At 41.5% G+C, this 25,514-nt stretch overlaps 1 protein-coding gene across 4 annotated transcripts in view; it reads right to left on the bottom strand.

The window, feature by feature from the left end:
* Window positions 1-25,514, bottom strand: part of APP (amyloid beta precursor protein) — a 295,324-nt gene that overhangs the window by 58,297 nt on the left and 211,513 nt on the right. For all 4 annotated transcript variants that reach the window (XM_073363102.1, XM_073363091.1, XM_073363122.1 and 1 more), the window contains 4 exons: window positions 18,068-18,142; window positions 16,607-16,765; window positions 1,815-1,943; window positions 236-335 (listed from right to left, as the gene is read on the bottom strand). In XM_073363102.1, the coding sequence (XP_073219203.1) occupies window positions 236-335; window positions 1,815-1,943; window positions 16,607-16,765; window positions 18,068-18,142 (463 nt within the window). The remainder of the gene's footprint in view (window positions 1-235; window positions 336-1,814; window positions 1,944-16,606; window positions 16,766-18,067; window positions 18,143-25,514) is intronic.

Below are 25,514 nucleotides of genomic sequence, written 5' to 3'. Positions count from 1 at the left end.
TCGTAGTCCAGAGTACATCAATCAAGTTAAAAGATACGTCCATATTTTACACCTCCCGAAATGTCCCCATTTATAGTTTTAAAACATTGACAGGTTTGTCCTCTTATTTGCTAGCTATCTTCACTATAGACAAAAGGAAGCACTGTATCTTAACTCTTTTTCTATTTGAAGATTAAGACCCAATTCCTTTCTAGATTGTTATGATTCTTATACAAAAAACAAACAGTTAACTTACCCACTTCATCTTGAATCTCCTCAGCAACCGCTGGTACATTGTAGAGAAGGGAAAGAGACTGGTTCATGCGCTCATATATCACACGTAGGTGTGTCATAACCTACAGAAATAGAAGATCCATTTTGGGGGGAAATCATCAGCATTTTACCTACAGTCATCATTGCAGATTTATATATTACAGAGCACGACAGTTTTCAGAGGAAGTAGGTATAATAAACACACTGAAGCATGCCTTGTGGATTCTGCAAGTCTCCAGTCATGAAATCTATTGCACATTTCAGCTCTCTCCAGCAGCTGACAAAGGAACAGTCTTTCTGGCAATGGTTCTGCTGTCTGGCCCCTTCTTGTGTCCCTGCATCTGAGCTCACATCTTCTCCTAGCATCCTTGTCCATACCTAACATGTGAATAAGGACTGAATGAGACGAGGGTGTCAATGAAGGTGGTCAAATTTGAACCTGCTTTTTGATGGAAAATTGGGTTTTTGACTAAACAAACATTTTCACAGGAAGTGTTTGCTTTCTGAGTAAAATTTTGATTTTTTTTTTGTTGAAAAACAGAATGTTCCAAAACCAAAATGATTTCATCCAAAAGCCAAAATTATTCAATTCAGACATGCAGCTGGGGTAGCTGTTCTGTTACCTCATGTCCTCATTCTCTATGAGCTGGGCTTCCCAGCTGACCTTCCTCTCCCATGATGCACCATTTCACTGGACTCCCATGAAGCACCATCTCCCATCACTAAGAAGCTAGACCATGGTGCATCATGGATGATGTAATCTGACCAGGAAGCCTGTATGCTGCGAATTTCAGCTGCACACAGGCTCAGTGTTAAAGTAATCCAAATTTTAAAATAAATGGTCATATTAAAGGTAAAAAAAAAAAAAAGGGTGATTTTTTTAAAGGTTTTTTCAGGGGCTAGTTAGAGATGAACATTTCAGATTCCAGTGATTTTAAAACAATATGATCTCAACTTCCAAATCTGGCACAGAAGTTCAAACTAAGGGGTGTCAAACAAAGGGGTGTAATTTGGCTGCTAGCAATGCTTGATCAGTTCAAGAATCGCAGCTGGGGCAGAGTTTCCAATTAATGGTATCGGTAAAGAAAAAGCAGATTCTACAGATTACCGCACAGATTTTCAAACTCAGCCACTGTGTCTACAAGTTTAATTGGCATCTTGAAAGTAGCTACATCTCTGTTGGCTTCTTTTTTGTTCTATGTAATTTGCAAGGAAAATATGAAAGCTGTTCCAAAACAAATGTATCAAGGGTTGCACAAACATTCAGCAGTTGATGTTCCATGAAATACAGTGATCTCAGCTGAAAAGTGTGTTAGACACAAGCAAAATGCACAATTTATATTTATGGGCACCACAAAGTACCCTTACAAATGGCTACAGAAATCCTGGTCAGAATGTTTGAGACCCTATTGTATTGAAAATTGTAAAAGAGGGAGTCAAATATTTAGCAGATAGTATCACAGTTTACAGTGTATATTCAGGAGACAGAAGTTAATTTAAATTTGCTGATACTAGATTTGCAATAGTTCAAAACGCTGCTTGCCTTATTTATTAGTTATTACCTGAGATCTGATTTGGGCAGCTTTCTTTGGATCCACCATGCGGACGTGTTCAAAGTGTTTGAGGGTATGCTGTCTGTCTTTCTGCTCTGCACGCACATACTTCTTCAGCATATTGAACACGTGGCGAGGCTATGGAGGAAAAGCAGGAGAAAATTCTGAATTCAACACACTTTTCTGCATATCTGACCATTGGGATACCTTAGATCAGAGGCTGCTCCTAAGACAAAGCACTAAAACAGTCATTGCTTGCAACACCTGTCCACTGAAGAAGGTGCAACTACTGGGAAGAACATCCAGTCACTTGATCAGTATATCGCAGGTTATGCAGCTGGGCAATGGCCACAGATCGATATGACAACTAGAGAGTGTTGGGAGTGTCCAGCTCGGCCCGGTTTAAATTCCATCTGTTACATTTCTCTCCATGGGTATGTCTACACTGCAATTAAAAACAGCAGCGGGCCAGTGCCAGCTGACTTGGGCTCACGGGGCTCGGGCTGCAGGGCTATTTAACTGCAGTATAGGCTTCCGCCTGAGCTCTGGGACCCTCTCACCTCACAGGGTCAAAGAGCCCAGCCTCCAGTCTGTAAGTCTACACTGCAATTAAACAGTCCCACAACCCAAGCCAGCTGGCACAGGCCAGCTGTAGGTGTTTAACTGCAGTGTAGATGTACCCAGTAACTGTTTTACTGTTGGTGTCAGCAATACTTAATCACTCTGAAGTGCCTAGTTAACATGCTAATCTAGGCCTACCTGAAACTAGGAGTTCACACATTTCCACAGCTTGTCTAGGCCAAACACACTGCATCCACCAGGGACTCTCTGCATTCCTTCACTTCCCTCTCAGTAGTTCCCTGTGTGCTACCCTCCCATCTCCCTAGATTTCATGGACTCCATGCAAGTCTTCTCACCCCGTCCCTCATGTCAAGGGGATTTGTACCCATACCACTGACCTTCCCCATGAGAGAGGCTCTGTGTGCCCTCCCATTCCCTACTCCCCCCCGATGCTCCCCATTTTCCCCTTTCCCCCCTGCCAGGATTTCTGTATTCACTCCCATTCCCCTTTCCCCCAATGCCCTCCCAAGCCAGGGTCTCTATGTTCCCTCATCTCTATCCTCTCCCTCCTCATAACCCAGATCCCTGCCCTCCTAGGTTCCCATTTTTCCTTCCCCACCCCCAGACCCCCATTTTCCCACCTCCACCCTGGAGAAGTAGGGTGGGAGTGAATCAAGAATGGGTTCAGAAGGTGTGAAGAAGACTGGGACAGGTGCTCATTTATAGGGATAAAGCCTGCTGAAATTTACTCTGGATGTGTACACTGATGTACAGTGTTCAAAGAGTTAAGGATCTCTTTAGTTTTCAAAAATCTTTAGAAAAGAAAAAAGAAAATGAAAATCTCTTCTAAGGACATTTCTAGCCTAGAGATAAAAAAAAAATGCAAAATTGTTTCCAAAGTCAAAGGAAGCTTTATTGGCTTTAGGACTGAAATTCATTAGTGGTACAGAGTCTTGGAAATAAACTGCCAGCAGACTCCTGCTATGGATAAAGTCCCTAAAAGTAAATAACCTTATGAATGCTGCAGTAAGGACAACGTGAACTGAAACAACAACTGTCAAAGGATTACAGAAACAGAGCTAGAGAAGAAGGAAGCACCGGGGACTTAAAACAATGGTGGAACTTCGAAGAAAGGAAGTGAGATTATCTTTGTTGACATTTCAGATCTCTTTGCCTCAAGAAATATATATAAAAAATAAAATAGGCTAGGGTAGAGAAGACAGTTTAATTTCTATTTCTTGAAGAGACTCTCCATTTAAGTTTCATGTTTAATGCCATGGGACATATTTCTTGTTTTCCCTCAACATATTTTTGTCTACTGTGATGGTAAGATCCAAGAAGATTTACATTATCTGGGACAACTATACTAAGAGAGGTCTTACTGCTATAGCAATAATAAATCCCTCTTAAGGACCACTTATTCTGACTTAGCCCCATCTGCATAACATGGCAGCATACTTTAAGTGTAATTATTTAAAGAACTGAGGAAAGCCCAAAACTTACTACTAACAGGGGGAGGATACAACAGATAAATCATGAGAGCCTAGAGCATCATTTGCCAAGAAATGACTCTTGGATGTTTGCACATGAAACTTAATTAAAAGCACAAGACCTCAAATGAACTATTAAATGTAGGGGTTTTCGTACAGTCATGACATCTTAGTTTCTTTCCAATGGAGGAAAAAAAAAGCACTAGACAGTCTGCATGTGCTCAAACAAGCCTGCAGGTTTGTTTTTAACTATGCTGACCCAAGGTAAGACCTGGACAGTAACAAATGGTCTACTTATTTATCAAACAGCACAATGAAGGTTAGGAAATCAGGACTCTGAAGAAGTGTGATTTAAAGCTAAGGAGAGTTTTTGATGCTGTGAAACATTCTGTTGTCTCACACTGACTCATAAAGTTCATTTGCCAATTGCTAGGAGCTTGTGAACAAAGCCATCACTGGAAGAGTTGGATTGCATCTATCTATAAAACAGAATTTTTTGAATGCTGCCACAACGTTCATCCCCATAAGTACATGTGAGAGAGCAAAGGGGGTGAGAGGGAGCTGCCTACAGGAGATTTGAAGCCTGGATCAGCCTTGTTCCATGAGCTAACAAGAGAAACCTGGTGTGGGGAGGGAGCCTCAGCAGATGGTTCCATATAAGAGAAAGAGAAGCAGCTGTTTGGGAGAGCTGACTCTAGGAAGTCTACATGGGAGTCAGCTCTGAGCAGGACAGTTGCAAGCTGAACCACATGGCAGGTCACCCCTAATAACTCAAAAGAAAGAACTTTATGAAGGAACCCTTTCGCTCCCCATGGCTCTGAGGTCAGAGCCATGCTTTGGGGACAGATTTTTGGAACTTTGAGTTTTACTTTTGAGTTGTCGTCTGAATAACCCCAGGCCCCAGGGTGGTGTCTGGATGAGCAAGGGTGTGGAATCTCTGTAAAAGGGACTGGAAGAGAGAGAACAAAGGGCAGGGCAACGCAGAAGCACCCCGGGCACATGGCAGGTGGCCATTTTATTTACAATATGTAATAAACTATTCAGGCTTGCCTGATGTCCAGTAGTTATTACCAGAGACTGAGTCAGGAGATCTGGGTTATATTCCTGTCACTGCCACCAACTCCCTGTGCATAACTGTGAGCAAATAATCTACAAGCTTCCCTGGCTAAAAGGAGGTATGTGAGGTCATTTCTACTTTGGGCTCAACAAAACAAATGAGATATTGTCTATTGAACATCCAATGTACAGCAGATGGTTCTGCTTTTCCAGAGTCTTCAGTTGTCTAAGAAAGAATAATCATACTCATGCCTTTTCCCTCCCCTCCCCAGTCTGATGCCAGAAATTTAAGAAACTTAACTCTAGACAAAGCTGTCAAATTTAGTAAGAAGCGATGAAAGCACAGTAGCAGCTTTGCCTGTTTGGGTGTGGCTGTGACCACAAATAACCTATATGTTTTATAAACAAAATTTTGGTCACAGAAAAGTAAAATTACTTTTCAAGGATGATAATGGAAACAGAATATAATAAATTGGTAACTGCTGGTGCTGGAGATGTGCATATAAAAGAATGGGTTGGTGGTACTTGTCTCTAAAGATCAGTTCAATGTTATTTGTATTTCGATAGTAACTAGAGGCCCCAACTAAGATCAGGAACTCATCATGCTAGGAACTGGGCAAAGACACAGTAAAAGACAGCACCTGCCCCAAAGAGTTTATAATCTAGGTAGATGCAGCAAACAAGGGGAAGGTGAGGAGACAGAGAATGAGGTGACAGGGAAAGGAGCATGTCTTAGCAAAATGAACATTAGTTATGGCTCACTTTCTGCATAGCTGTTCTCAGCAGATAGCATCTTGTAGGCGTCTTGGCAGAGTTGAGTTTTAAGGAGGGATTAAAGTGATCTTGAATCCACCCCACAAAAACTAGTCTGCAGCACGGGCCAAATCCTTGCAATCCTATCACATGCAGAACTCCATTCTCTTCACTGAGAATTACCCATTTTGAAGGGATGCAGGACCAGTTCCTACAGCTGGACGGATTATTGTTATGTTGGGGCATGGATTACTACATCGGGAGGGGGAAGAGACCTTCAAATTAAAGCATAAATGAAAATGTTGATATTATCTGATCATTTAAATCTCAAGATCTGAACTCTGATCTCCTCTGCCTAAGACTGCTCTGCTGCCAGACCACTGAGTCAGCCCCGCATGTCTTATATTTAATATTTAATCTGCAGGGTTGATAATTATTGAAAAAAACACTGGGTACAGTATTTATCAATTGAAAATTCTGCTCCCTATTTTTAAGGATTCTTTTTTCTTTTTATACATTTGTAGCTATACTACTATTACTAAAAAAAACCTGCTGGAGGACTATATGCCAAACAGCTAATAAACTGCTTAAGGCAGCTAGCAGGGGTTGTCTGAGCCCTATAGAATAATTTTCATTACAGTCCAGCGAGAATAATTGACAAAACCTTATTTTTTTAATTATCTCATTTAACTTTTATCAGAAAGCGAACTGGATTTTGCAAATTGACTTTCCTCATCCGCATGCTTATATTTATCTTGACTGGCCCTTTCAGCTACTCTTCTTAATCCAGTAACAAGAATGTTAAATTACCTCCTAAGAAGCAGCATCCCGAATTCCTCAACATTTTGAACACATCTTATTTCATTAAGAATATTGTATAATTCTGATTTCAGAACACTGGAAAATCCTGATTGGTTGGCACAGAGACTTTCTTACAAGCAAGGACATGCTCACATTTTCTATATGTTAAGAAGAAAAGTGTGCGTGTGTGCAGACTCAAACAAACTGAGGTTATCTATGTAATAAATTGTAGAGTGGTACGATAACTTGTGCTCATCAAGCACTCTTGACTATTTCACCTACATCCTACTCAGTAGCCCATCTTCTACCTTGACCTTTTCAGCAGATTCAAACACCTGCCCTTTTAGAAACAAACAAAACTTAGTCCCCTTCTGTGTATTCCGTATGGTACAGTCTAATTACATGATCACATATTATTTCTCCAATATTATAGAATATATATTGCATTATTTTCTACAATCATATTTATAATCTTTTATACTTAAATTAATTGCCAGAGTGGCCTAGTCTATACTTTTATGGACAAGTTTTCTCTCTGATAAGTTCTAAGTCTAAGATAAGTTCTTTTTTTAACTCATTCTGTTAGCACCCAAATACTATATATTTTTCCACCAACTCAGCAGCACTGTTTTTCTTGGTCCAATTCAGATGATGAGACAGTTAACTACAATGTAATTCAGCTACAAAATTTACCACAGGCCAGTCAATTTTAACTGTTAGCCTTATTATTGCAGACTTAGCTGTGTAATGATGACAGGTTTCAGAGTAACTTGACCACTCTTCAAGTTAAAATCCAAGTTAAACCAGAACATCGGGGGGGGGGGGGGAACAAGAGGAAACAGGCTACCTTGCATAATGACTTAGCCACTCCAAGTCTCTATTTAAGCCTAAATTAATAGTATCCAAATTAATAGTATCCAAGTGGTCAGTTTGGATGAGCTATTACCAGCAGGAGAGTGAGTTTGTGTGTGTATGGGGGTGGGGGGGATGTGAGAAAACCTGGATTTGTGCAGGAAATAGCCCAACTTGATTGTCATGCACATTGTGTAAAGAGTTGTCACTTTGGATGGGCTATCACCAGCAGGAGAGTGAATTTGTGTGGGGGGGTGGAGGGTGAGAAAACCTGGATTTGTGCTGGAAATGGCCCACCTGATGATCACTTTAGATAAGCTATTACCAGCAGGACAGTGGGGTGGGAGGAGGTATTGGTTCATATTCTCTGTGTATATATAAAGTCTGCTGCAGTTTCCACGATATGCATCTGATGAAGTGAGCTGTAGCTCACGAAAGCTTATGCTCTAATAAATTGGTTAGTCTCTAAGGTGCCACAAGTACTCCTTTTCTTTTGTGTAATGATGGTTATCTGTAGTTTTCATAGCTGGTTTGTAAAGGTCTTCCATTCAGTTCATCCTACATACACATTATTACAAGACAGTGCATTTGTGCCTAAGGTTGTAGGAAAAAGTGTCTATATTCTGTTATTTGGGAAACAGTCTTTTTACATACTGTGAAAATGTGTACAAAGGACAGAGTTAAAGTTGCAAATATGACTGTGACTGTGTAATTTCCTGACTCAAGTGTGCTTAATCATGCAGTCTTAAAATTTCCAAAACAGTTTGGAAATTGAGAGACACAATGAAAGTCCAGATGAAGCAGGAAACTCTGATGACAAGTTGGCAGACGGCATCTGTTCCTTTCAGTTATAGTAGTATTGAATCTATGCCTTAAGTTGGAGTTGCGGGAGATGTGCTACTGCCAGTGCCATCATTTGGATGAGAGGCAAAATAAAGGTTTCATGACCATAAACAATCCATGAATATTCAGACAACTTTTTCCACTTCCACTTCCAAGAGTGAATTGTTAACTCTAATGTCTTGGACAAATTCCAAACTCAGGTAATTAGAATCCGTCTGTCTAAATCCCTCCTGTAATTTTACTTATTCAAGTTTTTCTTGATATCTTCCTGATGCACAATAGCAGCTGAATTTTCATCCCAGAAATGGCTGCACGTCAATGGTGGGAGAAGTGATCCTTACATCTAAGGCCAAAAAAGCATTTTGAGACCCTTCTTGATGAAACAGCTTTATAAATGAAAGGTACTCTGAGAGAACACTCACCCCCATAAAAGTGAATTCACGGTTATAGGCATTCATTTATGAAATACTTTCATGAAGCAAACAGAAGGCTACAAAGTGTAGCGTAACAGAAGCTGTTCCTATAACATCCTAAATAGAAAAAGTTCTTTATCTCCATTTTAAACTAATCTTCACCATACCAAGCAGGCCTTAGTTTGATTTTACTCTCGTCAGTGTTGACAGCTCCTTGCCATTTGTCCATAAAGGGAATTTTATTAATTTATATCCTGACATTTAGTCCCCCCCTTTTTTTTTCTCATTTATTCTAGCTTTCAGCTTTAGTACCCAAAGGATTCCTCTATACTGGAGACCTGTGGAAATGATTAAACTGGTCGAAGTCTGGCTTTATTTATACCCACCAAGTTAGCACATGAAAACCCTTATATTTTCTTTTCAAGAGGCAATTACAATGAAAAGTGTCCCACTGGTCTCTTTCCTGACCCAGAAACCAGACATTATCAGAAATTTGAGCTCTGATACAACAGTTGCAAGCAGGTGAGAAATATTATACAACCCTTAAACACATTGTCTTCCTATGCTATTGAACCAGCATTTCAATCTCAGTGACTCGTGTGCAACGTGTTTTGAAACAACAATTCCACTGTGTTTATCGAAAATGGAAGTTTATCACATTTAGTCTAGATTGATACAGACAACAAGCTGACTCCCATTTCGCTAGCCCAGAATACTGACCACTGAAAAACAGCACCAACAAAAACCCAACTAAAGCAATTTTGTGTATTTGAAAAACAGCTTCTAGGGAAACTTCCATACAAAACTCTGAGCAGCCTCACCATTTTGATCAAAAACTTTTCTCACACTTAAAAACCAAGAGGCATGCCCAACAATTACTTCTTTTTATTAGCCTCTAAGGATGATTAACTTGCTGGATTTTATCAGGTGACTATAAAGTTAATGGGACTGGTCTGGTGCAGAAAAAGCAGATCATCATGGGAGTGTTCAAGAAAGACTCTATTGAAGGGTGAGCTACAAATATTTAAAGAGACTTTCATACTGAAATAACATTTCAAACATAATTAAACCTGGATGCAGTTTCCTTTCACATGGTTTTAATGAGGTCTCCATCTGCAACTTTTGTTTACAAAAAAAAAAATTGTTATTTAAGCTACACATGGGCAAAATGCCACAATTTATATCCAATCTTCTCAGCTTTACACCTCCCTTGACTTTCGGAGAGAAGGATAAAATGGGACCAAGATTTGGACCAACTGTGGTTTTGCTTTTCGGAATCTTAACTCGCTATGTTTTACAAAATTAAAAACACCTGCAAATTTTGCTCTTACTTGAAATTGAGATGGAGCAAAGCCAGAAACATTTATTAGAAAAAACTTTCCCTCTGAAATCTGGGTTTTAGATAAAATGGGACCTGGCAAAGTTATTTAAAACCTACCACATGGCTCCATTTTGTTTCATCAGTAGTTTGCTCCTCGAAAACCCATCTTCTCCTGCTGGCAAACCGAGGATTATGACTACACTATGTGACCAAGCAAACCATCTAGGATGCAAGGGAGTCTGTTTTTATTCACACAAAAGCATTTTCAAAGTTTGACCCAGTTTAAAAGAAAAGCTGAAACCTACTCCTCCTGGCACAAATCCCATAATGGGGCTTTGTGCAAAAAACTCCACATCTGTGGGGTTAGGTGGGTGGGTCTATGGGCTGGAACAGTGGCTGCTGCCCCTCTTTTCTGACTCCAGGCATTTTGATCACTGGATCAGTGCAACTGCAGATACAAAAGACCCTCCCCCTTTGGTCTACTCCCACAGCAGTCTAATTGGGTTCAGCAAAGACCTGCAGTGCTCAGGGAGAGGCCTCTTCACATGCCCTTCTCTCCCACTGAGATGGCCAAAACTCTATCCCATCGTGCAGAGAGCCCTACCACCTTCTTCAAGTGAGCTGTGTTGCCCTAAAAGCACAAACTATAGTCTTCTTAAAGCAACTGAACAAAAACAACATGGCAGCTGAAACTCAGATAGACATTCAGGGCCTTATCCCATGGACCGTGATTTACACTTGTGCCAAGCATTTCCAAATCAGAGCGGTAGCATTTTAAACCCTCTGCGCAAAGTGTACAAGCCAGTGGGAAAATGAGCCTCAGAACTTTTTCCTTAAATTTTCTCTCTTTTACCCTGTGAACTTGAGGGGAAAAACAAGTTTTTACATAGGAAGCCAAAGGTAGCCATTTAGATCAAATGGAAAAGTGAGGGAGAGGGTGGGGGGGGAAGGAGGGAAAGCCTATTAAACTCGATGTACGTGTGAAAAATAAAACGAACAAATATTTGAGCTAACCTACTCAGAGAATTATGACTATGTATTCCCCTGGTTTTTTTTATTTGCAAAATGAAGAACAAAATGACCGATTATCTAAGCTGTAGTTACATATTAACACCACCTGACATCAATCCTCCTTTCTGTAGTAATACCACTGAGCAGTGCAAACCAGTGCAACATTTTGAGGTTGGAGACTGAACAGCTGCATTCCATTTCCAAAAGCAACAAAGTACAGAACAGCTCGGCTGCACAAAGAATCTGAGACAAGGATCAGCTCTGAGGTTTTGGACAGCTTGCATGATGTTGCTTTCAATTGCACTATCTTGCTCAATTTTCTGCTTAGTTTTGTTCTTAAATAAGCCTTGAGCTATGTGACTCCATTTTGTACTTTCTCTGTTTTCCTGAATGCTGGGTCACCATGCAGAACATCTATGTAGCTGGGATTGTACTGTGGTATACAATTACTTCAAAAATATTGCAGTTATACCAATCTGTCCTGCACAAAATAAAACCATTACTGAATTCCAGTTCCTCAGCACTGATGTGCAAGATGCCAAAACCAGCTAGGGTGCCCTTGGCCAAGGAAGACGATAGCATGGAACGTGAGTGTCTGGGTGTATACACGTGTGCACATAAAACTGTACTGTGCTTGTCTGACAGCATCCAAACTGTTCTCTCCTGTTTTATAATCTCTTTACTTCCTTCTTCCCATTTTTTGTTTTAATTTTAACCTTCTCCCCCCACACCCCGGTCCGGGTGTTGTCACTCTTTTCCCTATTCAGCCTTGTGCTGGGAATGTCTAATGCAGGGGTGGGCAAATTTTTTGGCTTGAGGGCCACATCGACGTTGAGAAACGGTATGGAGGGCCAGGTAGGGAAGGCTGTGCCTCCCCAAATAGCCTGGCTCCTGCCCCCTCCCACTTCCTTCCCCCCTCAGAACCTGCGACTCATCCAACCTCCCCCGCTCCTTGTCCCCTGACCGCCCCCTTCCGGGATCCCCACCTCCTCTCCAACGCCCCCTGTTTCCTGACTGCCCCGCCCTCCGACAGGCCCCCCGGGATTCCCACGCCTATCCAACCCCCCCGTTCCCGACCCAACCCCAGAACCTCTGCCCCATCCAACCACCCTCTGCTCCCTGTCACCTCACTCCCCCGACCACTATCCACACCCCCGCAGAGGGGGGACAGCAGAGGAGGGGCTGAGGGCTCAGGGGCCGGGCAGGAGGGCCTCGCGGGCCACATCTGTAGTTTGCCCACCTCCGGTCTAATGCCTTGCTAGGCGTTTATCTGTAGTATCACAGCACCCCACCATTTATTAATGGCATTGCTGTGAGGTATGAGAGTAGCATTATCCTAATTTTTCATAAGGGGGACTGAGACACAGCAAGATTGACTTTCCCAGGTTCACTAAGAAGACTGGGGAGAGCCAGGAGCTGAACCCAGATCTGCTGAGTCCCAGTTCACTGCCCCTCCTCACTACATTATCTTCTCTTTGAAAGTCTTTTTGCAGCAGCAAATGTATTTATGATATTATATAAAAGCAATATCGACAACGTGTATTGCTTGTGACCCTCTCATCTATCTGAGAAAGACGTTGCACAGGCCTAAAGAAAATTACCCTGCAAACAAAAAGCTCAAAACAGCTTTATCACAAACCCGAACTTGCTTCTCTCTCTCTCTGCTGCCAGTATCTTAACAGTAAGCATTCACAAAAAGTTCACACCTTAGCCAGTGCACCAGGGATTCACATTCTTCTGTGGAGGAACTGCAATGAAACGCAGCCATTTGTTTTCCAATTTAAACACAAATGCTCTCTCATACCTTCCCTCAGAGAATCTGGCTACCTCACTTGGCAAACTAAGTTATTAGTTGGAAATATTTACTCTTATTTACTCAATATTAGTTGGAAATATTGCTGGAAATGTTTACTCTTTATTTCTGTAGTGAGTATATTAACAAAATAGCACAGTGCTTGACTTATCATTGGAAAGCGTTATTGGAGGGGAATTCCCTCTCGGCAAAGATTGTTTAGCAGTAAACAAAGAAGGTTTGATTTCCTCAGGCCCAAACTCCTTTCAGTTTGCTAGTGACAAAGGCCTCAGGGAGTGCAAGAGGACTGATATTTGGATTCTGATGGTATTGCTGTTCATGAATCAGAAGATCATCCGAACACTCACATGGCCAAATTCATCTGACAGATTGTTCACACATAACTAACTATCCTTCAGCTCTCAGCCACTGTCCAACAAAACAAAACAAAACAGACCCTGCTACTGCAGTCATCATTTGTTTGCTGCACTTTGTGAACCACACATCTCAGCTGATATTGGCAACAGACTGTAACGGAAACGAGGGGGAAAAAATGGTGGAGGCAAGTATAGCACCATTAACAAAACTGGCAGGTGAACTATTAAAAACCTCAGAGCTGCTGTTCATCCCTCACAGCCTCCATTTGATCACGGTGAGGCTCTGTATGGTAACATCTCCAGGAGGCAACAGCTTTGTGTTGCAGGGCTGACTCTCTTTAAACACATCCATTTTTGTACTGTGGGATTTTTGCTGTAACTAGTTCAGGGACAACTTTAAGATACCATTAAATCCCCATTTCCGTGATGTGTAAATCCACATTACTCAGCACAACAGTCCAAAGGATGACACAGGTTGTCAGTCCCAATAGTTGTTTTTTTTTTTTTTTTTTAAGTAGGAAAAGATTTAGCTCTTTTTGACATGGAGCTGACCCCATATCTGCACATTAGTTACTTTGCTCCAAAAACCTAGACTAAAATATTTACTCCTTTGTACTCCTTTCATTGGAGGCTCTCCAATACTTTAGAAGTTTATTTATTCCTCACAATCCTCTTGTAAGGCAGATATGCTATCCACGTTTTACTGAGAGGAAAACTTAAACTCAGTGATGTTAAGTGATCTGCCCAAGGCCATGCAGTAAATCAATAGAAAAGCTATGATTAGATTTATCTCAAGCACTACCCCCACGTAACTTTTAGCTGTGAGCTACTGACCACACTGTCCCAAAGGAAACTGTGTGTTGATCTATAAATTGCTAACCTACCCACTAATTAAGGGCTGGAGACCAGGCTTTTCACTATCCTTATGATACGAGTCAGAGGCCACAACATGTCACATCTTACTCTTAATATATGGTTGCACAACACCCTGCACCATCCACTACCACACCACAGACTGCATGTCTTTTCATCCTGTCAAAATTAATCAGAGATCCCATGCTCCAAAACATATACCAGGAATCACACTTTTCCACATTCACCCCAAATATACAGGATATACATTACAAGCCTTTATAAGAAAGGCCTGAGATTCCCCTTTTAATTGATACAGGGTAAAAAGGTGTGCTCAAGTTGTAGGAGCCTACAAAAGACTTCACCATCATCATTTATATATGTAACTGGGAAGATTTCAGTTTCCTTTAAGTGCCAGGTAACAGGGTTCTACAACTGTATCTGTGGGATAAACAAGCGTACCAGGATTTTGGAATAGAGGGGCTGAGTTAAAGCTGATGATGAAATATTAACTGGTTAATTAAAAACAAAACCAACCAACCAAAAAAACCCAAACCCTAGCATCTTCAAATTCTGTGATTTTGAGATTTGTGTTTTCACCTGTAACCCAGTATTCCTCATTTTAAAAATATTTATTGTTATAACTACAATGCTGTTGCACATTAATCATCTATCTGAAAGACTTGTTTGCAGCAATTTTTGTTTTCTGCCTTGTGTTGTACAACGGACAATAATGGAAAGTGGAAGCCCAGCTTTTAAGTCTTTCCTACCACTGTGGTTAAGTAGTGACAGTCTCTCACACAATCCAGCTGACAAGCAGTTTTCCTTCCAAAGAGGAATTTCCCCCGCAAAGTGGATTTTTTTCCATAAAGGAAACCATCCTACTCAAGTGACATCAGGGAGAGGTTCTCTGACAGTCTATTCTGACAAATAAGAGAGGTTAAACCTCTTTCTTACATAAGCCCAACTCCTGGTCATCATCACCAACATTCTAGCACATCAGAGAATTGTTTAGACGACTTTTAACCACAAGAATGTGTGGTGGCGGAGGAATGTTTGTTTCAAAATCTCAGTAGCCATATATTTCCGACTGTCTTTTTTTTCTGCTCTGGCAGATTAATGAATGCTTTGGATGCATTTCCAAATTTATCACTTGCATCACTTTCCAAAAAGTGGAAAGTTGCTGAATCTGTCTCTTCTAACTCTACATAACTTGTACAATTGACTTAAAATCTTGTCAGTGCCCTAAGGGTTTTTCCATCTAGTGTCAGTAAAATATAAAATGACTGACTGTTTTCCACAAACTCTGAGTGGGCTCATTTTTCTCTGGGAAATACAGACTGTGACAAAGTTCCTCCTCTACCTTGGTGGGTCCTGCGCTTATTGGCGGATTTTGCTCGCCTCAGAGATTCACAGTAGCCCTCAGTTTGGCCACTTTCGTGGCTCAAATCTGCCGTTCCCTCAGATAACCTTATCCCTGGCCAGCATGGGGAAAAGGAAGAACAACAATCCCCACAGTCTCTGCTGGTCCAGCTAGTGGGTCGGGGGGGACAGGCCAGGGACCTTCCCCTCTGGTGGGACAGTCCAAGTCAACTCCTCCTGTATCCAACAGGGAGTTGGGGGGATGGGGGGAATCCGGGCCCGCCCTCTACTCCGGGTTCCAGCCCAGGGCCCTGTGGATCACAGCTGTCTATAGTGTTTTGTGTAACACCTGTGTGACAGCTACAACTCCCTGCACTACTTCCCCATGGCCTCCTCCCAACACCTTCTGTATCCTCACCACAGGACCTTCCTCCTGATGCCAGATAGCATTTGTACTCCTCAGTCCTCCAGCAGCATGCCCTCTCACTCTCAGCTCCTTGCACACACCTCACTAACTGGAGTGAGAGCCTTTTTAAACTAGGTGTCCTGATTAGCCTTAATTAATTCTAGCAGCTTCCCAATTGGCTACAGGTGTCCTAATTAGCCTGCCTGCCTTAATTAGTTCTAGAAAGTTCTTGAGTGTTCTGGAATAATCCCTGTTATTTTACCTAGGGAAAAGGGACCTGCTTAACCTGGAACGAATGTATCTACCTTCGAGCACTCTTTTGTACCCATCTGGCCTGACCCTGTCACAAGACCTACAATTTTTGGACTACATTTAGTCATTACAAATATGGATTAATTAAAAATTCCATCCAATCCACATCTTGAAACTGGTGTTTATATCACAATTAACAACAACAATATTTAGCACATCTACTATATTTAAGATTCTGTTCTGGAGCTGAAGTCAATGCCCAACAATCCTCTCACAAACTAGCTCTGTCCCCCAGCATCCCAATATTTAAGCACACAAAAATCACAAAACTTTGAGATGGAAAAGACATCTTATGTCTTACTGTTTGCACACCACACTGTAGCACTTAACTATTACTTTGTTGGGATTTGTGGGTGCTTTCAACTTCTGAAGCTCAGGTCACTTTTAGTATCAGGTGCCTGAATGCAGATTAAGGAGCATAACTTTAGGGATCCAGGTTTGCAAATTTTGGGCAACATCCTTAGTGAATCTCTCATGAAGGAAAAGAAAATGTTATTCTGTGCCTTTATAGAGGGGAATTGTACTTTGGTGCGTTCTTCTCTCTAGGATATCTAATGTGATTTCTACATAGCAGGTGAAGTCTGTGGCATACTGCTTACTCTGGGAGGGATGGCTTGCAGAGCTGTGATATAGTTCTCCAGAGCAATGCGGCGACGGTCATTCAGCATGGCTTCCACTCTGGCCATGTGAGTCTCCACTAGCTGCTGTCTCTCATTCGCTGCTTCTTGTTCCAGTGATTCCACTTTCTCCTGGAAATGCTGCATGTTTAAAGAACAATAGTAGAATAATGGTTAAAGAGCTCGGCAGAGCAAGGATAAGTACCTTTTGCACAGAGCATTAAAATCCTTCTCTACAAATGATGGAAGTGACCTGGCTTTTACTACAGCCAAGTGTGTTGATCTGTACAATTTCTGAACCCTCCCCACACTGGCTTAAAATGGGAGCTTAGGTGCTCACCATGTCTGATCATCTGGCCATATTAACCAATCAAATATTTTTGCCTATTTCAGCATGACAACACATGAATCCTTCATGTGAGTCTTAGGATCCTGTTCAAGGTGATCAGATTCAGTGCAGGAAGCATTTGATTTGAGTAGGCACCTTGCCCTCGGAGATTCTCAGGCTCTTCTGACTATCCTGAACATATATGAACATATATATGGGGGAAAAATAATTCCCCCTTCAACAGAATGAGACATCAGAAATTTACTTAACATTGGTCACTTAGAAAACAAAAAATGACCACGAGCTGGAAAAAGTCTGAATGGACAAAAGACACTGAGCAAGACTGCAGGATTTAATAAGTAATACTCTGGTTCTTGATTTGTATCTGTCTTGTGATGCTACACTGAAACCAACCTGGAAGTATATGAATGCCTACCACATTAATTCAAATGGCCCCAGTGGACCCAAAGGAGTCTCTGGCTCTTTGGATTATAGGCAGCTCTACTTGGGCTAGGTTTTTGTGTGTGGTTGGTGTGCTATCTGGAGAGGTGTGGAGGGGGAATGCTTTCCTTTCATTCTATTAGCATATTCAGATAAATTTGGTGAAACCTCTGCCCTGATGCAGGCCCTCCAAACATTTCCAATATTTCAGAAAGAAAAATAGATAATTTCCAGTTTGGTTGAAGGTTTGTTTTGAGTGAGGTTGGTTCCTATTCCAACCTCCCAAAACCTATTTGCCCATTTCTACATGGAACCAAGATACACAGTATCAAAAGTTTATACTGTTACAATTCTGGTGTAACTACTCACTACATCTGGGATGGTCAAAGTGGCCTAAGGGAATGGGGTTCCTAACTCCTTTTGAAGATCTATCCTACTCTCATTGAAAACCTTCCCCTACACTGGTAACACTGTACATTGTGAGTCTCTCCACTGCAATTCAACTGCTAACTATAAAAGCACAGACTGATATCTGACAGCTAAAAGTGCAACAGTAAAAGCAGAAAATAATAATTCCCCAACACAAATATGCTTCCAAATTATACCACAATTAGTGTGGTTCATATTTTATTTGCAACCCCAATTGGTCTGCTTGTAATTGTGTTTTTCTTTACCTGGATAACAGCCTTCTTATCAGCCTTTGGCAAGTTCTTTGCTTGGCGTTCCGCTTCTTCCCATTCCCTCATGACCTACACAGCAACAAAACATGGAGCATAACTTTTGAGTTTTCCTCTCATGGTTTGGGATTTAGCAACAGTCAAATAACATAGTGCAGATAATCATCTCTTCTGCTCCCCTTATAAAGAATAGTTGCAACATTTAACAGAGTCTTGTTGCCAATTTAAAAACAAGACATGGATCACCCTGTCTGAACATCATCCAAGTTCTCTTAACTTGAGGTTGCTAGAAGTGAAGCAGTGCATTAACTGTAGATGTTTAACAGACCCTCCAGCATCAGCAGAGGAAGTAGAGTTACTAGATGGGTTAACATACTGACCTTCTCATCTCAGAGAAAAATAAGAGGTTTAAATCGATTTTATGTCCTCAGTTAAAATGAACCAATTTCAACTGATTCTAAAAGGCATTCATTCACATCACAAACTTTTCTAGTTTTTGATGGAGTACATCAGCTGGCTTTTGATCAGAACAGGTCAAGATTATGTGCAATTTCTGCTAGTCTGTTCTGTATGCATGCTGAACACAAAGAACTGAGCTTACTTATGTCCCAAGTACAATACTGGCAGAAGAACGATATAGGAAAACTTGCAGTAGGCCTATTTTGAACAATCTGAAAGGTCACCTGCCACGGGGAATTAAAAGTAATACTCTCTTGCAAAGGGGGGTAACTGCTGTTTCCTTCTCTGTGTGTTCTATACGTGCCATTTAAAATCACTGTAAATTGTTATCAAAAACTTGATCTTGCTCATGAATGTCCCCATTTTCATTCCTAGGCAGCAATCTTGGAAGACAGCACTTTAGTAGAACACATTCTACACATTAGTAGAACTTCTTCCACTGAACACTGCATGTGCAAACAACAGTGACCTCTGTCTGCACTACTGTAAATAAATAAATACATACATAAATAACCTCCCAAACAAACCAATCTCCTGGATCCAGAGAGAGAATTACTGTTGTTAGAGTCACCATTCTGAACCATTGGGAGTGGACAAAGGTATTTAAAGTCCTGAGGTCCAGGATGGATCTCCATCCCCCGCTTTTCTTCAGGACGAGGAAGTACCAAGAATAGAACCCCTTCCGTGATGAAGTCCGGTGGGACAAGTTTGATTGCCCCCAGAGCAATTGGGAGAGGGAGGGACTGTATTTCCTGCCTTAAGAAGTCTTTGTGAGAGGTGTCCCTGAGGAGGAACAGGGCAGGAGGGTGGTAAGGAGGTGAACTGGAGAAATCACCTCCAGGATCCATCCACCCGAGCTGATAGGATCCCAGGAAGGTAGGAAATGGGACGGATAATCGCCCTAATGGTGGGAGGGAATAGGTGCTATGTAGGATCAGGAATGGCAAATAGTTCGTGACCCTCAACCACTGGGTCAAAACAGGCATTTTGAAGATGACGCTGGCTGGGAGGTTGCTGAGGAGGACGACCATTTCTTAGGGTATCTGGGCTTCTTCCTGGACAGTTCAGCTAGTGTTGTGGGTGAGATTGTTGAGCCATCTGTGACCTGCTGTATTTTCTTTTTGTTGCAAGAGCATTGATATTCAAGTGTAAAAGTTAAAGTTCTAGAACTGTTAAAATACAAACAGTTAACATTGCATGTCAAAATATACAAAGTAAATATGCTCATAACAAACTAATAAGTTCTCAGGCAGCATTTTTCTTACTTTGTCTATCTGTAAATTTAGATTATTATCAATAAAAATATTTTTTCGTGGGTTTGTATTGTGGTGAAATTGACGTTAACTGAGATTTACTGTTAAAAAGCTAATCCTTCCAAACCTAACCATAATGGTGGAACAAGGAGAGGCATAGAGACCATCAAACCATTGGTCTGTGAATCGAACAGCGTGGTGTATTTAGAAATGCACCTATTAGTGTACAGGGTGGTACAATGCATTAAGTGCACATTAAGCACTTGTCTCTTTAGGTCATGATTTTGGTGGCCTTAAAAACTTGCCCAGACCATACAGGCAGTTTCTGTTTAGAAGACTGAATTATCATGAATGCTGCAAGTTATGAGAGAACATGGAAACTACAGCATTAATTCAAGTCACTGTGCCTTTCTAAAACACCATGGTACATGTTAAGTCTTGAGCATCAGCCTAGATTAACAACTCTGTATGATCTTTTTTTTCCCCTTTTGTGGCTTTAAATCAGACCTTTAACCTCTCTTTAATACTCCTTTTCACTCTGAATTTGCAGTTAGAAGTTTTTGAAAACAACATTTCTTTGCCAAACAATTGACCTTTGTCCTCAAAACTAACGTTGAAATTTAATGTCAAAGCCATTTTGCTAATCCATATGATGAAAACAAGCATTGTAGGCAATGTGATAAGGACATATTTGGCTAGACCAGGTTTCACAGCCTGTTATCATTTCCCTAAACCCTTCAGGGTACAGGAAGTGGGATTATAAAGTGACAGCTCACACAGCCGGGTTGAGGAGATGATAATTCTGGGATCCGGAGTTCAACTCTGGTGCAGTGAGAATGAATGGCTTGTGAAAAAGTAGAATAGCATGATTATCTTTAGAAACAACATTCACTGTAGTATTTGCACAAGCAGTATTTTAAGGGTTGGATTTTTGCAATCAGTCAAATTTAAAGTGCTCAAAGCCTCTATTTATACTAGTTGATAAGAAAAACTCATCTTTTTTTTGCCAGCAGCCATCCATATGCATCAACTCCACAACCCAAAGAAAACTTCTATTTTTTTTAGGTCATAGGTTTAGAGAAATTATGAGACTCCAACAAAAAATTGTTATCATCTGTGTGAGAACAAACAACTGCAACAAGAAAAATCATTCTGAAGACATACAATTGCAGAAGAAGGCTGCCTCAGGACCATGAAGTTGTCTTGTATGTGCTTATAAAGATATTCTCCTTCATGGTAAGAACAAAGCTAACAAGGCCATACAGATTTATGGCACTTCAAAGACTTGGCTGTTTCATGCCGGGAAAATAACATCATCTAGGTTGAGATTTAAGACGCAAGGCATTTCAAAGTCAAACAGTCAGAGTTCAGGACACACTACATGCTATACTTTTTGGGGGGATAGGAGGGCAAGAGTGATACAAGGGAAAAGGGAAGAGGGAGTAACAAAAATGTTATTTATTATTAAGACAAATGCTAATCACCCAAATCCCATTATACTTTGACCAGAGGAATTTATTCTGGCTATATTTTCTAGTGCATGGTAGGTCTACCTATACAGAGAGTATATATATGCTAATTTGTGTAAAATCAATCATGCTAGTACAGGTACCTATCTTGGGAAAAGGTTTTATTCAGAATGCCAAAATCATGACACCAAGGTAAGTATCTGTCGAGGGCTTTCTTCCTAAACTCTGAGGTTCTGGCTTCCCTGGTACAACTACGGGGGTAACCTCAACAATCCCCAAAGAACTGTGGCTCAGTAGGTAAGGAAGCACTGCTACTACTGAAAAAGCATTAACCAGGCTTGGAGTTGAAAATGATTCCTCACATGGAGCAGGATCACACAGACTCTGGGTGAGAGGAGACAGTGCGTCCTATGGGCTATGGTGGGGAGAATCATAGAATCTTAGGACTGGAAAGGACCTCGAGAGGTCATTAGTCCAGTCCCCTGTACTCATGGCAGGACTAAATATCATCTAGACCAGTGGGTCTCAAAGCCGGTCCGCTGCTTGTTCAGGGAAAGCCCCTGGCAGGCCGGACCAGTTTGTTTACCTGCCGCGCCCGCAGGTTCGGCCGATCGCGGCTCCCACCAGCCACGGTTCGCAGCTCCAGGCCTATGGGGGCTGCGGGAAGGGCAGCCAGCACGTCCCTTGGCCCGCGCCACTTCCCGCAGCCCCCATTCGTCTGGAGTGGCGAACCGCAGCCAGTAGGAGCCGCAATCGGCCAAACCTGCGGACGCGGCAGGTAAACACACTGGTCCGGCCCGCCAGGGGCTTTCCCTGAACAAGCAGCGGACCGGCTTTGAGAACTACTGATCTAGACCATCCTTACAGGTGTTCATCTAATCTGTTCATCTAATGATGGAGATTCCACAACCTCCCTAGGGAATTTATTTGAGAGCTTAGCCACCCTGACAGTTAGGAAGTTTTTTCCTAATGACCAACCTAAACCTCCCTTGCTACAATTTAAGCCCATTGCTTCTTGTCCTATCCTCACAGGTTAATGAGAAATTTTTTTCTCCCTCTTCCTTGTAACAACCTTTTATGTACTTGAAAACTGATACGTCCCCTCTCAGTCTCCTCTTCTCCATATTAAAACCCAATTTTTTCAATCTTTCCCCAGAGGTCATGTTTTCTAGACCCTTTACTTGTTATTGTTGCTCTTCTCTGGACTTTCTCCAATTTGTCCACATCTTTCCTGAAATGTGGTGCCCAGAACTGGCCACAATACTCTAGCTGAGGCCTAATCAGCGTGGAGTAGAGTGGAAGAATTACTTCTCGAGTCTTGCTTACAGCAATCCTGCTAATACATCCCAGAATGATGTTTGCTTTTTTTGCAACAGCGTTACATTGTTGATTCATATTTAGCTTGTGGTCCACTATGACCCCCAGATCCCTTTCCGCAGTACTCCTTCCTAGGCAGTCACTTCCTATTTTGTATGTGTGCAACTGTTTGTTCCTTCCTACATGGAGTACGTTGCATTTGTCCTTATGGAATTTCATCCTGTTCAGTTCAGATCATTTCTCCAGTTTGTCCAGATCATTTTGAATTGTAATCCTATCCTACAAACCACTTGCAAATCCCTCCCAGTTTGGTATCGTCTGCAAACTTTATAAGTGTACTCTCTATGCTGTTATCTAAAATAATTTATGAAGCTATTGAACAGAACTGGACCGGGGGACCCCTCTTAATTTGCTTTTCCAGCTTGACTGTGAAACACTGGTAACTACTTTCTGGTAACAGCTTTCTGACCAGTTATGCACCTACCTTATAGTAGCTCTATCTAGGTTGTATTTCCCTAGTTCGTTTATGAGAAGGTCATGCGAGACAGTATTAAAGCCTTACTAAAGTCAAGATATACCATGTCTACCGCTTCCCCCCATCCAAACGGTAAGACTTATTACCGTTAGGCACCATTAGGTTGGTCTGACATGATTTGTTCTTAACAAACCCATGCAGTTACTTATCACCTTATTATCTTCTAGGTGTTTGCAAACTGATTGCTTAATGATTTGCTCCATTGTCTTTCTGGGTATTGACTTGTCTGTATTTCCCCACGTTGTCCTTACTTCTCTTTTTATCGATTGGCATTAGAAAGCCACAAATGCCACTGTGAATGTGTGGGGGTCCCCATAGTGCATCATATCCTGACAGCGGCACCAGAGTCGACCCACCGCGTGTGGGGAAGACAAAAAAAGTCAGGCTGGGAACCATATTTGCTGACCTACCTACCCCATAGCTGGCACTGATGGGTGCTCCAGTGTGGTGCTGAACTGCCAGCAGAAGCTGGGTTTGCACACTGGTGGTGGGCAGCAGGGATGGGCCTACCAAGAGGCTGCTCTGAGCCTGGCTGATGAGGGGGACATGGACCATTAATGTCTGGTACAGGGAGTAGCAGAATTGTGGGTCTGAATTGTGTGCTCTATGGGTGTCACCACATGAGACACTGGAGAGTTGATGCCCTCTGAGCCACCATCTCAGGAAGGAAAGCTGTCCTATGCTATATAATATAGATCTAAAAAACCCATAAAAGACCATACCAACATCTTCCCATGACACAAAAAACCTTCCCCCCCCCCCCCCAGCAATATGAGGGAATTAGCTTCTGAACAGCGGCAGAACCATCCTCTGTTGGTATTCTAGAAGTTTAAGTCTCACCTCTCATATATGCAACCCAATTGTTCAAAGTTACACTGTAGGATGAAAAACAGAATTCAGCACTTTGGTTTGGAACTACATTATATTTTGTTTGTTAAATTACACTATTGCTACAGAAATAACTCAAAACCCTAAGAAAGCATTAATATCATCTTGAAGACAGTAGAGTGTTTGTTGTGCCTTCCCAAAAATCTGACTTGCATGGTAAATAGGACTATGCATGGAGATGAAACATTATTTTTAAACTGTTCCGAATCCCAACAAACTATGATACCTAAAAATTCAAGAAGAATAATTTGTAAAGCCTCAATATGCTTGGGGGAAAACAAACAAACATACTGCTCTCCTTTGACTAAAGTACAACAGCTGGTGCCATCAGGGCTATTTACCAACTAGACCTAAATAGATGTTTAAAATACGAGGAAACAGGGAGGTGCCGGTGCACATGTGCATCTGTAACCAGGGGGCACAGAGAAGAGAGAGAAATGGAAAGGGAGAATCCCATCAGGACAAGAAATAAGAACTGGGGCAGCTTGAAATTGATGAAGTTGTATAGACAAAATAGCAAAAATGTTTAAATGTCACATTTGGATGGACTAAACTTTCTTGTCAGCATAGAATCATGGTTTTCTTGATGGTGTTTTTTGGGGTTTTTTTTGGTTCTTCTGTTGGTAAAAACTAAAATATGCCACCGTACTAATAATTATTTGTATTACAGTAGTGCCTAAATACCCCCAGTTGGCCCCACTGCACTAAGTGCCTTACATACTGTAGTAAGGGACAGTTCGTATCCAGAAGAGTTTATAATCTAAATGACAGAGACAAATGATGGGAGAAAGGAGGTAGCATCTTCCATTTACACATGTGGAATTCAAGAGATTAAAAACCATATTTTAAAAGATATGTAGGTTCCTAATTCACACTAAAACCAACAGGAGTTAGGTGCCTAAATACTTTTAAAAATATGGCTCTAAAGTGACTTGTCTGAGATCAAACATAACACCAGTGGCAGACACAGGATTTGACCAAGAATTCCCAAGTCTTAACCATGTTATCATGCTTTTTCATAGGCGAAGATCTGAGGCACAGAGCTGTGTCAAGATATTAAACAATCACAACACAGGCTCCTGATCTGGCTATACAGTACTCCTGTGGGAGTTCCAAAAATGAACCAACTCAGTCACAGAGGGAAACAATTTGAGTCAAAACAAATTTGAAGGTTTTCACCTGGCAGGAAAAGAATTTATGTTTGAGAGTTTCACAGTAAGCGAAGGGAAACCATAGATGGATTTTGTGCAAGAATACCTGACCTATTGCTATCAGTCCCACTTTAGGCAAATGTGGGGTAATAAAGGCATCCAAACCAATCAAAGACTGTCACTATCATTCTATCTGACCTGCTAGGGATAAATTATGAGCAGGAGCAGTTGAGACACAGATGCAAGACTCTGCATGTACTTGGAAATGGGATGAGGGATGGCAAATAGAATGTATTTATCCTGTCATTTTTTTTAACATTGCAAATCTTAGCCCCTCAGTTCTCACTCTTCGTGGGGAAAAAAGTCAAATGA

This window comes from Lepidochelys kempii, chromosome 1 (genome assembly GCF_965140265.1).
Source record: "Lepidochelys kempii isolate rLepKem1 chromosome 1, rLepKem1.hap2, whole genome shotgun sequence".
Classification (NCBI taxonomy): Eukaryota; Metazoa; Chordata; order Testudines; family Cheloniidae; genus Lepidochelys; species Lepidochelys kempii.
Note: the sequence above shows the minus strand (reverse complement) of the source record. Positions and strands in the feature narration are given on the sequence as shown.